The sequence below is a fragment of the Ovis aries genome, chromosome 20 (genome assembly GCF_016772045.2).
Source record: "Ovis aries strain OAR_USU_Benz2616 breed Rambouillet chromosome 20, ARS-UI_Ramb_v3.0, whole genome shotgun sequence".
In the NCBI taxonomy this organism is placed as follows: Eukaryota; Metazoa; Chordata; class Mammalia; order Artiodactyla; family Bovidae; genus Ovis; species Ovis aries.
Genome location: NC_056073.1, coordinates 32,414,612 through 32,432,216, shown reverse-complemented (window position 1 = coordinate 32,432,216; position 17,605 = coordinate 32,414,612). Strand labels below are relative to the sequence as shown.

The window sequence follows — 17,605 nt, the reverse complement described above, 5'->3', positions numbered from 1 at the left end:
AACAGCATTTCTTCTCATTTATGCATTATTGCCTAGATTTCAAGTTGGTATAAATTTTATCAAGTCTATACATTAGGAAAAAAAAATAATCTCTTTTGAAATCCATATTTTAAAAAATATTGGCTCTCCTCTAGAAACTTAGTTGTAACATTAATGTTCTAATGTTGTTTCACATAATTGCTTATCTACTACAAGGTGGCTACATTTTATTTCTTCAAATTCAATTGAAACCCAACAGACAGCCTCTCTGTTATGGTACAGAAAAACAGAACATTAATGAGCAAAGTATACGATACTCACACTGCCTTTAGACTTTCTGGATCCTACAATTGGAGGTAGTGAGGAGGTTTTCTGCCTGTGAAAACAAATTACAATTTAGAAATCTGAATATTATTCACAAATAATATACAAAGCAAGATAATTAACCTCTGTTTGTCACCCCGACCTGGAACTCAACTATTTATAGACATCAGTATTCCACAAAAAGTACCACTGACTTTCCCAATTTCACAAAGACCACCAAAACATTTCCAAACTCCATTCCAAAAGATTATTTTTTTAATTGGAGTATAATTGTTTTACAATGTTGTGTTAGTTTCCGCTGTCCAAAAGATTCTTAATGTTTTCTTGTATAGCATTTTAGTTGATACTTACAAATAAATTTAGTACCACCTTTAACTTTTTCATACCACTTAAAATAAACTCCCTAAATTTTTTATGTGCATTTCAAATTAAAAAAAAAAAAAAGGCATCTCCCAAGCTGAGTGAGGATTTTGCCAGATTGTGTTTAAAACTAAAAATGATAAAGTTCTTTTTTAATTTTTTTATCATGTCTATCATATCTGGTAGAAGCACAGAATGGTAAAACACTGGCATTTATATTCAGGGAGTTTCTAAACCAGTCATTCTCACCAAAAAATTTAAAAACTGCTCTTTGGCCTTAAGTATTTCCCAGATGTCTCTTTACAGGAAAAGATCCAGGTCTAAACCCAGCTGAACCTCTCTGAAAATAAGAAGCCACAGAGGTAAAGGCAAACTACGCTGACCTGCCTGAGAAAAGCCCCCATGAGCAAGTTTTCTCACCACCATCACGTACAAGCACAAGCTCTCACTGCGGTGCGTACTGCAACCCATAGCAGTCTAACCCCGCGCTGCTTCTCAGAGCAATGCTGTGAAGTACTTGACCTCATGGATGGGTAAGGATGGTTGGCAATAAGTCTGGTAAATAGTTCTAAAGTGCTAGAAAGCAATGTGCTCTTTGCGATACTTCAAACACCACCCCTGAAATTCCATTCCACCTATTCCATATTGAGAAACCCTTGGTTAGTCTCTCCATCAAGCTACACGGGATGACAAATCGATGGAGAACACACTGGTGACATGCTGCTCTATCTCTGTCACATGTCACCCATCCGATTAGGAGCAACTACACAAAGTCAGTTTTCCAGCCAAGTAGACATGGAAAAGCAGCGGCGATGGACCGCAGGGCACCATGAGCAAGCCCAAGGGTCCCTGCAAGCAGGGGCCAAGGCTCTTCATGCAAACGCGTGCCTGGGCAGTCCACCTGCTGGGCTGAAAGAAAGCATTCTTCACAAATGTACGACATCTCATAGAGCAAAAGGGTTCTCTGTGCACTGTGTGCAATTATAAGGGTAACCCTTAAAATTTTGCCTGAAATAACTATACACCCAGCGCTCGACTTATTTGTATAAAAGAAATATCATTTCTGTATTTTACCATTATTATTTTTAAGTAGAAAATATTATTTCTTAACCACCTATAGATATTTCTCTACACATCAACTGAAAAATTATTCAATAAAGTTAACATTTTTAAGACTTCTAAAAGCATATGTTGTAGAGAAGCTCACTGCCCTGTACCTTTTTCACAAAAAAAAAAAATCTTTATATTTATTATAAATTCATAAGTGAATGGCTATAAACTACTATATAGTCTATCACAGATTCCTCAATATTATATTTTTATGCAATAGTTCTCAACCTCCAATCACAGCAAAATAAATAGTGATCAACATGTATTGGACATCCTTTCCTTTCTAACCGATAAACAAGATTCTAAAAAACAGCATAAGATTCAATGCTATTTCAAGTGATAACTAAACTATGAGACATGAGTGAGGATGCAAACGTACCCGTAAGACTTTCTCATCGTCGACTTGTCAAAAAGTAATTCACTGTAAGGCAACTTCTTAAATTTATCTCTGCCGACAGCCACATAAAACTGCCCGTTCTCCAGCTCTGCCCCACTCTCAACCAGTTTTCCTTCTAAAGTGTAGAGTCTGCCAAAATATGAATGCCAGCAATTCAAATGTTAACAAGCATTTCAAGAACCGCTAAAATCACAGTCAATTAAAAACTCTATTCCTAAATTGGCTCATTTGATACTATGCTAAACACTGAATTATAAATGTCTCAAAGTCTTAAGACTCAGCTAAGTACCAGTGCAGATGCAATTACGGTCTAGCTGTACAGAAACCTGACAGTCTAACATAAGGATCCCCTATTGCTGCCATATTTAGAGCTTAGAGGGAGAGAATTAACTTGTAGAGAATGCGTGTGTGTGTGTGTGTGTGTGTGTGTGTGCATGCTCGGTCATGTCCGACTCTTTTGCAACCCCATGGACTGTAGCCTGCCAGGCTCCTCTGTCCATGAAATTCTCCAGGCAAGAATACTGGAGTGGGTTGCTGTTTCGAGAATGTCATACTTTAAATGAAGCTTGGCTTCCACTGAAGGTTGATTCTTCTCTTTATATTCTGTGAGCACTTAGAAAATTTATTTTCTTAATGCACTGTTTAGGTTAACATCCAAGAGCAGCCATCAGACAGAATTTTACATAAAAACATACAAAACTAGGTCAGAAAACAAGCGGTGCGAGGGCAGGAGGTAAAAGAACCCATTGCCAGCATTAATGATGCAGAACTGCATAGCGTGCATGCTTCTCTTTTTTTGCCTTCCGTCATCTTCCCAGAATCAAAGGATTTCACAAGAACCTCCCTTTACTGTAAAACTGTTGCTGCAAACTACAATGTGTTACTTATTAAGAGAACAGTGATAACCTTGCTAGACAATTTAAAGTGTCCACACAGTTTGTTTAAAGAGTAAGAAAAAAACAGACAGCTTAGAAAACCGTGCCACAAAGAAGACAATGTATGTTTTTGAAGGTGATAAACAAAGAGTTAGGAACTGGAAGGATTTTAAGATGATCGTTTTAAAAGTTCTCAGACTTCTTATATCACAAAATTAAGGGTAGTGACATTTGCAAAGAAAAAAAAATCCATTGCTCTGTCTGTTTATTTACTGATTATGTGAAAGTCCGTATCGTATGGAGTCAAGAAGTAAAATAAAAGCAGCCACTTAACCCCCTAAAGTGTGTTAGTGTTGAGTTAGTATGAAGATGCTAAAGTAACGCACTTCTATCCCTACAAGTCTAAATACCAACACTTAACCCAGATAATCTGGCTTTCCTGCCTTGACCTAGACCAAGGCCTCTGGACATTATTGATGTTTTGGATCTGATAATTGTAGGAGAGGTGGGAGGCTGTCCTGGGAACTGTAGGATGTCAACAGCACCCTTGGCCTCTTCCCATGGGATGGGAGTAGTAGCCACCTCTAATCCCTATGACTCTGGACACTGCCAGCAGCCCTTACTGGTAAATCTGCCCCTGGTGGAGCACCTGTTGGAAACCAGCCCCTAGGTGGAGGCCTAGACCCATATGTTCTTCTTCTCTCATTTACCTTCAAAATAGGAAGATCTGAATCCATCATTAACTTTTACAGCTAGAAATTAAAAGACAGCAAAGTTGTGGATCTGGCAACAGCCAAGATTTGACTGGTTTTCTCTACAGACCGGTAAAGGACACTGAATAAATTCTAGCCTGTGAACTTAGCCTTCTTTTATGCGACTGTTGCTGACCTGCTTTCTTCCTTTGATACAAAACATGAGAATTATAAACAGGGAGTTGAACGAATTTGTGTGGGATGGTTTTGATATGTATACTGATGCCCAGGAATGGTCCAACCATAAGAATTACTCATGTTCTGTTTAGCTCAGTTGTAAGGAATCTGCCTGCAATACAAGAGACCCAAGGTTCAATTCCCAGGACAGGAAGATTCCCTGGAGAAGGAAATGGCAACCCACTCCCGTCTTCTTGGCTGGAGAATGTCATGGACAGAGGAGCCTGGTGGGCTGGTCCATAGTGTTGCAAGAGTCAGACACGACTTGGCAACTAAACCACCAGCAGATATTTTTAACCCACCATGTTCTGTTAAGGGAGGGTGGGGGTGTCCCAAGTGAGCAACATGCAAATCTCACTCATGTCTGGCACTACACTAAGAAGTAAGCTTCTCCAACATGGAACTCTGCTCAATGTTATGTGGCAGCCTGGGTGGGAGGCGAGGCTGGGGAGAATGGATACATGTGTCTATATGACTGACTTCCTTTGCTGTCACCTGAAACTGTCACAATATTGCTCGCTGGCTCTACCCAATACAAAATTAAAAGTTAAAAAAAAAAAAGAATTAAGCCTCTCCAAGTACTCACATGTTCAGGGGACATATAACTATATTCTCATTTCTGTGTTTGTCCTTGCCTGTATTTTATTTCTATTTATCAATTTGTTCACATCAATATACGTATGAATAGGTGTATCTGGGCATGCAATTGTGTTTATATATCTTTGCGTGCTTCAGAGCATTTATTGAGTGCGTTTACATCTGTGTATGTGTCAAAAGACAAAACGATATATCTTTTTTTAAAAAATCAGTACATAACTATTGAGATCTGCCTTTACTCCTGATACCAAAATAAAATCCAAAAGGATCAAAGGTTTAAACGAAAGTTAAAACTTGAAAGATGAAAATGTGGGATAATTTTTTATAATCTAGGAGTGAAGAGAACCTAAGTTAATCATACAACTTAATGATCATAATGAAAGCCTGAAAATTTGACTGCATCAAAATTTAACATAACTGCGTGAGAAAAGCAACATAAAAAGTAACAAAAATATAAACTGGAAAATAACCCTACAAGGGATGAATAATTATATGCTCATTTTACAGACAGAGAAACTGAGGCACATAGAGACAAACTAGTGACCTGAAATTCAGATCTAGGGACCAGTGTCTCCAGGGTCTCATGGGAATATCATCAATAATTCTGAATCCCATACACTTGCAAGAAGATTACTCTGACATACCTGTGGACAGCCCCACTCCTCAGAGTTATCTTTTCTGTGACCATCTGCAGTACATGATCCCACTGATTCAAGGCTTTTCTAGGAATGAGGAGTCGAGAAGCCGGGTTTATGAGGTCTCCATTTGCAATTAAGCTGAAAAAAAGGCAAAGCCAGAGGTAAACCATTTGACACAGTTATGCCTTTAAACTACAAAAGAAGTCCCAAACCAAAAGGAAACCACCACACTAATTTTGACCCAAAACATGAAGGATTCCAGCTTACAAGATAGTGCAGGGTTCCAGAAGTGGTTTTCTAAAGCGAGATGACACATTGATCCTGCTGTGGGTTACTGGTTTTACCTTTAAAAATAAAGAAATAGAAATCATTGTACTTATGTTAGTGTTTTTTCCCTATGAGGAAAAACTAGAGGTTTCCAGGAAGCTGGCTGAGAACTGAGATGCCTTTGTTAAAACCTTGCTTTTTTTCCCCCCTACTTATATAAACCCTCTGTGCTTACCTTCTATCGATGGCATATAGCTTTAACAGAGCTCTCAAGAAAAATTTCCTTTAAGCCCGGGGCATATTGCTCATGATCTGTACCAAAAATTGAAACTATTGAGCTACTGTGAGAATTCCAACACCATTTTTAAAACAGTTCCTTTCTGTCAAATAAAAGTACATAAAAGTATAAAATCTTGAATGAAGTGCTCTCCCCCTCCAGGCACGACAGAGTGTTTGGTCATCTCTGCCCATCCACCCACTCCCTAGAGTCACTGGGTCCCTGCCAGGCACTTAACCTCCTCCTGTTCTCCTAAGACTGACTCCATCAACTTTTCTCAGCTTCACTTCCTCCTCTGCTCACCAGCCACACTCTAAACAGCATGTTCCCTTCCCAACCCCCTTGCATCTGGGTAGGTCTGGTCATCTTTTTGGGCCCTTTTGTTTCCAGGGTCCAAGCTGTTGTATCGAGAACCACACGGCCCCTCAGGCACCTTCGAGGAAGACAAGGCTTTGGCATTGGTCAAGCCTCTCCTCCTCCCAAATCAACTATTTCTTACATTTCACACAGTGGATTGTCCAAATCCTCACCTTTCACCCTAAATCCTAAAATCTCACTCCAGGCACATTTACTCTCAGCACATCATCTCCTTCCAAACTTCAAGAGAATAAAGCTCAACAGGCATGAAGGCTCTCAACCTCACTTCCCTCCATCCTCACTTCATCTACATCGTCACCACTTTTCTCCTTTGCTGTCTGTTTCAGAAGGATCCTGACCGCTTTACAAAGCTAAGCCTGCATGTCTTGATTTTGTCCCCTGCTACCTGTTCCATTAAATATCTAAGGCCCTCCATCCCCATTGTCTTCAATTCCTCCCTTGACCCTGTGGCCCTTTCTCTCTTCTTCATCATTCCTCTTCCTATTTCCTCCCACCCCATCCTCTCCTCAGTCTTCCACAATTTGGATTCCAATGAAAGATAAATCCCAACTCTTTTTTTTTTTATTAGTTAATGTATTTATTTTTGGCTGCGCTTGGGCTTCCTTGCTCATGCACCGGCTCTAAGGTGCGTGAACCTCAGCATTTGCAGCACACAGGCTCAGCAGTTGCAGCTCACAGGCTCTCGAGCACGGGCTCGGCAGTTGTGGCACATGGACTTAGTTGTTCTGTGGCGTGTGGGATCTTTCCAGACCATGATTAAACCTGTGTCTCCTGCTTGAAAGGCAGATCCTTGACCACTGGACCACCAGGGAAGCCCTAAATCCCAACTCTTAAGCTTGGCCTACAAGGTCCCCCCATGACCAACACTGCTTACTTGCTTCCCTCATCTTCCGCCAAATGCTCCTTCCTTCCCAACCCCTAGCCTAGGTGTGCTCTAGGTCGAACCAGCCGAGTCCCAATCCATTGTCCAAACACACTCGGAATCCTCTTCCACACCTCTGCTCATCTTGCCTCTGCCTAAAATGCCCTCCCCTTTCTTCCAGCTTCTGAAATTGCACTCGCTCATCAATACCCAGCTTGGTTATCACCAGTCCTTCCATGTTCATCTTTCTTTACCTTCCTGTCTCAAACTGCTACAGCTACTACAGGATTGATGATCACACTTGCTTAGAGGGCTTTTTTTTTCTTCCTGATTTGAAAGGGAACTGATAAATGAAAATAGCCAACATTTACTGCACTATATTTAATGACAAGCCCTATACTAAGGAAATGCGTTCTATATCATTAAAACATCAAAACCATGCCCTGAACTAAGTACTTATTATTTAACCCTATTTTACAAGTAAAGAAACTAGAGTTTAATCGTTTACTTTGCCTAAAGTCACACATTCTAAGGGTCAGAGTTGTCCATACCTATGAACCTCTACTTGCTTTGCACTTTAGTAGTTATTTTAGAGATAAATTAACCCTAAATAATTTATGCGACTCTCTTCTGCCAAATTATGCCTTTTTGAGACGAACAAGGGGTAAAATCCTTGACTTGCCAGTGCCTAAAACAGTGCTTAGCAACTCCTATTAGTTGCATATAAATGTTTATTGAAATTTAATTTTTAAAAAACTAATTTAGAATAAAAATTTTTAATCAATCATAATAATTTTCTTTCACTTTAAACCCAGAGATTCTTGGCCCTAAGCTAACATTTACAGTGATGTTGATTTTTTTTTTAAAGTTTAACAGATAATGTATGCACCTGACCAAAATTCAAGTGGTAAAATGGAGGATACAGTAAAAAGGAGGAATATCCCCACCTCCGGTTCCCCAACCACAAAGCTGCAACTAACTTAACGATGTTCATTCAAAGACAGCCTACATCTCCATATGCATATTGCTTTACATAGACATTTTATACATGTAATTTTTAAACAGGGATCACTTACTATGCCTATTCTTCAGCATCTTGCTTTTTTTCATTTAACAATTCACCAGGGAAACTGTTCCACATTGGTAAAGGTTGCTTCATTCTTTATAGAAGTTATGTATATCCACACTGTGAATGTACCATAATTTATTTAATCTGTCCCTCAATGACAATCCTTCCAGTTGCCTCTAAGCTTTTGCTCTCGCAGGGAATTCCCTGGTGGTCCAGTGGTTAAGTCTCCATGCTTCCACTGCAGGGGGCACAGGCTGGACCCCTGGAAGGCATCCTAAATGCCACATGGTATGGCCAAAATAGGTAATAAACTTTTGCTGTTGCAAATAATGTCATGACAGATTTCCTCACAATATTTATTTGCATGAATATGTAAGTGTATCTGTCAGTCAGGTCAGTCCCTCAGTCATGTCTGACTCTGTGTGACCCCATGGACTGCAGCATAGCAGGCCTCCCTGTCCACCACCAACTCCCGGAGCCTGCTCAAATACATGTCCATTGAGTTAGAGATGCCATCCAACCATCTCATCCTCTGTCGCCCCTTCTCCTCCTGCCTTCAATTCTTCTCAGCATCCAGGTCTTTTCCAGTGAGTCAGTTCTTCCCATCAGTATTGGAGTTTCAGTTTCAGCACCAGACCTGCCAATGAATATTCAGGACTGATTTCCTTCAAGATAGACTGATTGGATCTCCTTGCAGTCCAAGGGACTCTCAAGAGTCTTCTCCAACACCACAGTTCAAAAGCATCAGTTGTTCACTGTTCAGCTTTCTTTACGGTCCAACTCTTACATCCATACATGACTACTGGAAAAACCATATCTTTGACTAGATGGACATTTGTTGGCAAAGTAATGTCTCTGCTTTTAAATATGCTGTCTAGGTTTGGTCATAGCTCTTTTCCAAGGAGCAAGCATCTTTTAATTTCACGGCTGCAATCACCATCCACAATGATTTTGGAACCCAAGAAAATAAAGTCTGTCACTGTTTCCATTGTTTCCCTATCTATTTACCATGAAGTGATGGTACCAGATACCATGATCTTTCTTTTTAGAATGTTGAGTTTTAAGTCAGCTTTTTCACTTTCCTCTTTCATTTTCATCAAGAGGCTGGTTAGTTCCTCTTTGCTTTCTGCCATAAGGGTGGTGTCATCTGCATATCTGAGGTTATTGATATTTCTCCAAGCAATCTTGATTCCAGCTTGTGCTTCATCCATCCCGGCATTTCACATGATGTACTCTGCATATAAGTTAAATAAGCAGGGTGACAATATATAGCCTTAATGGACTCCTTTCCCATTTGAACCAGTCTGTTGTTCCACGCCCGGTTCTAACTGTTGCTTCTTGACCTGCATACAGATTTCTCAGGAGGCAGGTAAGGTGGTCTGGTATTCCCATCTCTTTCAGAATTTTCCAGTTTTTTTGTGATCCACACAGTCAAAGGCTTTGGCGTAGTCAATGAAGCAGATGTTTTTCTGGAATTCTTGTGCTTTTTTGATGATCCAACGGATATTGACAATTTGATCTCCAATTCCTCTGCCTTTTCTAAATCCAGCTTAAACATCTGTAAGTTTTTGGTTCATGTACTGTTGAAGATTGGATTGGAGAATTTTGAGCATTACTTTACTGGTGTGTGAGGTGAGTACAACTGTGCGGGAAGTTTGAACATTCCTTGGCATTGCCTTTCTTTGAGATTGGAATGAAAACTGACCTTTTCCAGTCCTGTGGCCACTGCTGTGTTTTCCAAATTTGCTGGCATATTGAGTGAAATACCTTCACAGCATCATCCTTTACGATTTGAAATAGCTCAACTGGAACTCCATCACCTCCACTAGCTTTGTTCGTAGTGATACTTCCTAAGACCCACTTGACTTCACATTCCAGGATGTCTGGCTGTAGGTGAGTGAGCACACCATCGTGATTATCTGGGTCATTAAAATCTTTTTTGTATAGTTCTTCTGTGTATTCTTCCCACCTCTTCTTGATATCTTCTGCTTCTGTTAGGTCCATACCATTTCTGTTCTTTATTGTGCCTATCTTTGCATGAAATGTTCCCTTGGTATCTCTAATTTTCTTAAAGAGATCTCTAGTCTTGCCTTTTCTATTCTTTGCCTCTATTTCTTTGCATTGATTGCTGAAGAAGGCTTTCTTATCTCTCCTTGCTATTCTTTGGAACTCTGCACTCAGATGGACATAGCTTTCCTTTTCTCCTTTGTCTTTTGCTTCTCTTCTTTTCTCAGTTATTTGTATGGCCTCCTGAGACAACTATTTTGCCTTTTTGCATTTCTTTTTCTTGGGGATGGTTTTGATCACTGCCTCCTATACAATGTTACAAATTTCCATCCATAGTTCTTCAGGTATTCTGTCTATCAGATCTAAACCCTTGAATCTATTTGTCACTTCCACTGTATAATCATAAGGAATTTGATTTAGGTCATACCCAAATGGTCTAGTGGTTTTCCTTACTTTCTTCTACTTAAGTCTGAATCTTGCAATGAGTTTATCTGTAGAATATACTCTTGTATCTGTAGAATACATTATTTTACAGTGTATCTACAGAATACATTATTAGAATTGAGAAACTGCTGCAATAAAGAAGAGGCAGTTTTTTTCAGTTTAATGGAATGTACTGCAAGCTTTATTCTTGATTGATCCCAAGTCACTTGATTTATTTAGCTCATACTATAGTATAGCTTTGGAAGAAAAGCTATGACCAACATAAACAGCATATTAAAAAGCAGAGACATTACTTTGCCAACAGAGGTCCGTCTAGTCAAAGCTATGGTTTTCCCAGTAGTCATGAATGGATGTGAGAGTTGGACCATAAAGAAAGATGAACAGTGAACAACTGATGCTTCTAAACTGTGGTGCTGGAGAAGACTCTTGAGAGTCCCTTGGACTGCGAGGAGATCAAATCAGTCCATCCTAAAGGAAATCAATCCTGACATTGGAAGGACTGATGCTGAAGCTGAAACTCCAATACTTTGGCCACCTGATGCGAAGAACTGACTCATTGGAAAAGACCCTGATGCTGGGAAAGATTGAAGGCAGGAGGGGAAAGGGACGACAGAGGATGAGATGGTTGGATGGCATCACAGACTCGACGGACATGAATTGGAGAAAGCTCCAGGAGTTGGTGATGGACAGGGAAGCCTGGCGTGCTTCAACCCCTGGGGAGGCAAAGATTTGAACATACTGAGCAACTTAGCTGAACTAATAGATATGCTATTTTCCAGAAAATATTCCAGAATTATTTAACTGCAAATGAACCTTTGCATGTGTAAAGAACAGGTCTTTCTGATTCCACATCTGTGCAGTATCTTCCTCATGACACCCTGCCCATCTCTGAATACTCCGCCCTGGCCACTGGGCTTAAAACTTCTGCCACATCCCTGGTTCTCTATTGTCCTTCCCTGCCTTTTTTGTTTTTTAAATAGCATTTACCATCATCTAACATATCATACACTTTACTTAATGTAGTTTTTAATTTATTGTCCCTACTGTTACTTCACAGTAACTCTCAATATTAACTAGTAAGGTACTAAGCACATACTTCATACCAATTGTCATTTTTTCAAATGGTTGCTTGACCTTATTGCTTAATACCCTGTTGGATTGTTGAATTAAAGATGAAGGTGAATACATTATAAAAACAAATAACTTTGAAAATGCATTGTGAGTTGTCTGATACATGCTATTTTTCTTGACTGCATACTTGTCTATAGTTACTATACACAGAAATTCAAAAATAGATGATTTTTTGAATAATTATATAACTTTATTCTAAGTGTATATATTGTTTCTTGAATTAAATCAAACCATCTGTCTTGAATAAGCTGCTTTCCTCATTCAGTATGACAAAAATATTCCCCAAATGTTCATGATTAACCAGTGCGAATTGAAGATTAACCTTAAATATACATTTCTTTGAATCATTATATGTAATCAACTAATGTCTGTTTCCAGATACGGTAATAAAAGAATTTGAAAACACAATCCAAGTAATATATTTGAATTGAAAAAAATATGTAAGACCATTGTATAAAACAAATAGGATTATTGAGGGGAAAAAAGTACCATTTTTCACTAAAAATGCAATTTTTCTAATTGTCATTTTAAATAATAACTTAAATCACAAAAGAATTAAGCAAATCAACTACATATAAAAGGAACTTTCCGAGAGCTCATATCAGGAATCAGGTGTTGGTCACTTGGTGCTAATCTGTCAGATACAACTGAGCAACTTCACTTTTGCTTTTCACTCTCATGCATTGGAGAAGGAAATGGCAACCCACTCCGGTGTTCTTGCCTGGAGAATCCCAGGGACAGAAGAGCCTGGTAGGCTGCCATCTCTCTGGTCGCACAGAGTCGGACACGACTGAAGCGACTTAGCAGCAGCAGCAGAAGAGATACTGCAGCTTAGATATAAGAAGCATAATAATGAATTAGAATATATATTTTTAAATGTACATTTTCTTATTAGCCTGCACACTTTCCCATGCCCTTTGAAAATAATGTTTGAAAGATGAAAATAACATTAAGTATCAACACACCTGCCCCAAAGGACAGAGTACTGGTGCTCCCACTCGGACCCCCAATGGACCAGGAATGTCTTGTTGATGAGCATCCTGGCCAGTGTTAGGTGTGCGGTCTGTGACTATGGAAGCAAGTTAAATGAAACAGCATCCATGCAAAACCCAGACTTTCATTTTGGACCCAGCAGAATGCATACTCCTGGTTGGCTTTACCAGTGAGTGAGGGAACCACTACCAAGCAAACGAAGGACATGCTTATAGCGCTCCTCTCGTCTTGATTCTGCACAGGGTTCAACACTGTCTTAGAAAAACCCAGTTTGAGAAGGAGCTTAGCCTGGTGAATCAGAGACAGGAGTCATTCCCTGAGTGGAAACTAGGTAGGTAGATAGATAAAGAAATAGATAGACAGACAGACTAAATACTTGGCTAACATTTTTTTGGAAATAGTCCAAACATAAATTTGGAAATATTTCAGAGTCCAAGGTGGCAAAGCGACTTAACTTGTGCTCACTCTGCTAGAATGAAACAAGCCAGGTCTTTGGCCGTAAAGCACATGTACCTTCCAATATATCACTTTCCCTCTGGTATCTTATTTAGATTGTGTTTATATCATAAGTGGCCATACCAAAGCAAAATAATAATAATAATAAGCAGGAAAAAAAAGTTATGTGAATTTGATGTCTATCATTTAATTTAGTCAAATTCCATGTGACACTTGGACCTTACTGCAGCTGGGTCAAATTCAAGTTAAAACCTGCATGACCTTAAAAATATTAATTTTTATTAAAAATAAACTCAATGAAACTAAAATTGTGGTTGTGAAAATACATACCCGGATTGATAAAATCAAGATCTACAAACTGAGGAACTGAGTAAAGGCCTGAAATTCTGAACTCCAGGACTAATTGCCAATTCAATGCCTCACACCTCATTTTCTTACTCTGTAAAAATAAGAATAATCCTGCTAAACTTGCCCAAAGGGATGCTCCATGAGCTAATTAATGAAGTGGCAATACCACTCCCTGGGGCTGTTAGGCTGAATGCTTCAGAGACTCCACCAGCCTCAAAACTCAGCACTTACCACCTCTCGAAACCCCAGGCCAAGTAAACCAATGTGAGGCTAAGGACCTGAGGAAATGGTGCTGTTAAAGGACACCCTCATGAAAATCTAAAGACCACTGGTCTCTGGTAAAAAAAAAAATAAATAACTCGATACAATTAAAAGATTGAATTTTAAACTGCTTTTTAAAAAATATACCATGTTTTTATAACTGTCCATATAAAAACTGTCCTTTTATAACTAAATCCAGGAGACTTAGGCTTTTAGGGACAAAAACATATTGAAGTTACTCCTTGGCAACATACAGCTCAACCCACACAAAGAGCTTTCAACTCCGTCTTCCTCCAGAGGCCACCACTGACTTTAGACCAAGTCCATGCATCCTGGACTTGGGTATTTGAGATCGTATTTGAGCTCGCCCCATTTCTTCATACTCTTAACCTCATTTCTTCACACACTTCATACTCTGGCCCCACTTCTTCATAATCTAACCTCATTTCTCACTATCTTACCACCTACCCTTCACTCATCTGGATATAATTCTCTCCTCAGAAATTCCATATCATCTTGTCTGAACCTCTCAGACATTTTCCACAGATATAACATATTTCCCTTATATTATCAATATTTTCATGTACTGCATCTCTCTTTTATTTGTTTATTTTTAGTACAGAACTTCAACTGTAACTCAAATATCCATTCATGGTGCTGTGGACATAGAATTCACTCAGTAAATACTTTTTTAAATTGAAGTATAGTTAATTTACAGTGTTGTATTAGTTTCAAGCGTACAGCAAGGTGATTCACACACATGTGTAAATCCTTTTTCACATTCCTTTCCTTGATAGATTACCATAAGATACTGAGTATAGTTTCTTGTGCTATACAGTGGGTCCTTGCTGTTTATCTAGTTTATATATAATAGTGCTTGTATATTAATGTTAAACTCCTAATTTGTTTACCCTCCTTTCCTCTTTGGTACCCATAAGTTTATTTTCTACGGATATGAGCCTACTTTTGTTTTGTGGATACGTTCATTTGTGCAATTGTTTTAGATATCACATTTAAGTGATATCATATGATATCTGTCTTTCTCTGTCAGACTTAATGATCATCACTTGTAATGATAATCTCCAGGTCCATCCATATTGTGGCAAATGGCATTATTTCATTCATTTTTGTGGCTGAGTAATAGTCCACTGTGTATGTGTGTGCACGTGTGTGTGTATGTGTAGGTGTGGGAGGGGGATATCTTCAGAAAAAAATTAAACAAAATTAGGACCAATTATTTTGAGCACATACCATGCCCAGAACTGCATCAAACACTGTCCGTATTTACCTTGACTTTTCACAATATCTTTGTTAGTTATTTTCAGATAAATTTATAATTGTAAAATACATCAGAATTTATTAAGTGCTTTTATTTATAGTGATGTTTGTTCCTCAAAATAATATGAAGAGGTTAGTATTATTCCAATTATATAGAAAGGAAAAGATGACCCTATCCACCCCTCAAGGTCACACAGAAAGCAAAGCAACAGTCTCATGGGTCCACTTCTGATTTCCAGCCTAGAGTGCATTCCTACTAATGCTGCTCAAGGCAGAAATAGCAGACACATATTTGCACCCATTTAAATAAGACTTTTCTTGAATTATATACAACTAAATATCCATAAACATTTTTATATATTGGCATATCTAGACCACCCTTATTCAGTGGTTCCAGTATCTTCTCAAGATCATTCAAGTTTCTCTCCCCTTTGCTGCTACCTGTAAAATATTCCTTACATGATTATATCAGTACAATTTATGGGACTTCAATGGAATAAAAATTGAAATCTGTTAACCCTTGAAATTTTAGAAATTCCAGAAAGGCAAGGCAGTGACAAAATCAGCACAGCCAATGAAATATTTTCATCAGCATAGTTATATAATAATGAAAAATTCCAACCACTCTAACTTCAGCGACAATCTAGTTATAGGAGATGTCTCTAATTATAATGAACCAGATGTTTAGAACATTCCCAGAAGGGTCCAATTAGTTTCTCTGAGCTGATGAAACCACTCATCTCTACCTCGGTACTCTACAGGTCCCCATGTTGTTGTACCCAGTCCAGGGGCTGATTCCCAGAAGAAAGGTTAGGATTCATCTGTCGGGTGTGAATTATCATCTTATTCAGAGGGTCATTTTTCTGCCAATAACAGATATCTTAGCATCAGTTTGCATATTTGTCTTTTGAACTGTTCTCTTAAATGAATGTCTCTCTTCACTGAAGCAGGAAAACAACTCAAATTCACAAAGAATATGACTATTCAAAACAGCAAGGTAAAAGATTTCTCTTTAGCATAAAAGTGACCACAAAGTTACAAGTCATTATATATTTTGGTAACAAATTTACCACTCTCGTGGATGGCATTGATAAGAGGGAGGCTATGCCCATGCACACAGAAGGTATATGGGAGATGTCTGTACTGCCCGCCCCACCCCCCACCCAGTTTTGCTGTAAACCTAAAATTGCTTTAAAACATAATGTCTAAAATTTTTTTTAACTTTTAAAAGTGACCCAAAAGATAATATATCCATCATTAGTAATACCTTTCTTGAAAAACTCAAGTGTAACCATATATTTAAATGTGTATATACTGCTAAATCTTTTTGTCTGCAAAAACAAATGACCACCAGTTTTCATCAAATTTTGAACCACCAAATTAACTTCCCAGCACATCACAAATTTTTAAACTATTGGCATTCTGGTTTAATTTTCTCTCTTCTGTGCTTTGTGGAATATTTTTAAAGACCAGATAATCCTAAGCATTCTGAATATATACTGTTAAACCTCTCATTTACTAACTTTATTCTAAAATAATTATTTGCAATGGGAACTCTATCTTATAGCAAAACGAAATAGGACTTGAGTCATTTTTAAGGCATTCATAAGTAAGTCAGCATGGGTTTCCCTAATGCCATGCTGAAGAGAATAATATGACCCTCATAAAGTTAAAAAATAACCAATTAACTCAAGAGCACCCTTAGGAGAAATTACGGGAACCACCACTAACAAAGCATTGAAAAAAAAAAATGTTTTTATCGTCAGACTTTTCTTTAATATTTCTTCTTAACTTACTATCCCTTGCTTACTATTTCACCATTGTCATTTTTGTTTGGTTTGTTTTCCCAAATGGGATTCTGGTTACCAAACCAATCCAGGCAGTGGACTGTAAAATTTCCACTAAGAATGCAGAGCAGCTGGAAGTGTATACATAACAACGCAAGATGAAAGTTAGCAATGTGGAGCATGCAGGAGCAGTCCAGGTGGGCAGAGTATAACCTCCACCTGCATTTAAATAAGTCATTTAGTCCCCAGGATTCCCACTGAAGAATGTGCCAACTGTACAGGATCTACCTGCAGTCCTTCATAAGCGCTAAGAGAGCTATTAACCTACATCTTATGATGCTAGAAAGTAATTGTGTTGTGCTTAGTCGCTCAGTCGTGTCCGACTCTTTGAGACCCCATGGACTGTAGACTGCCGGGCTCCTCTGTCCACGGGGATTCTCCAGGTAAGAATACTGGAGTGGTTGCCATGCCCTTCTCTAGGGGATCTTCTCAACCTGGGGATCGAACCCAGGTCTCCTGCATGGTAGGTGGATTCTTTACCATCTGAGCCACCAGGGAAGCCAAGAAAGTAATGAAGTGCTCAAAAAAGTGTTAACCTAGTGTTAGTTGCTCAGTTGTGTCCAACTCTGCCACCCTGTGAACTATAGCCCACCAGGCTCCTCTGCATATGGGATTCTCTCTGTCCATGGAGTGGGTAGCCACTCCCTTCTCCAGGGGATCTTCCTGATCCAGGGATGAACCCAGGTGCCCTCACTACAGGCAGATTCTTTATTGTCTGAACCATGCCACAGAGAAGCCATCCTGAAAGAGTCCCCACGGGCAAAGCAGGAATAATTTA

General features: G+C 38.9%; 1 protein-coding gene across 3 annotated transcripts in view; it reads right to left on the bottom strand.

Annotated features, from left to right (window-relative positions):
• DCDC2 (doublecortin domain containing 2) overlaps window positions 1–17,605 on the bottom strand; it is a 143,529-nt gene that overhangs the window by 89,503 nt on the left and 36,421 nt on the right. For all 3 annotated transcript variants that reach the window (XM_027958438.3, XM_042236817.2, XM_060403768.1), the window contains 4 exons: window positions 5,477–5,553; window positions 5,216–5,347; window positions 2,153–2,299; window positions 301–355 (listed from right to left, as the gene is read on the bottom strand). In XM_027958438.3, coding sequence (XP_027814239.1) covers window positions 301–355; window positions 2,153–2,299; window positions 5,216–5,347; window positions 5,477–5,553 — 411 coding nt within the window. The remainder of the gene's footprint in view (window positions 1–300; window positions 356–2,152; window positions 2,300–5,215; window positions 5,348–5,476; window positions 5,554–17,605) is intronic.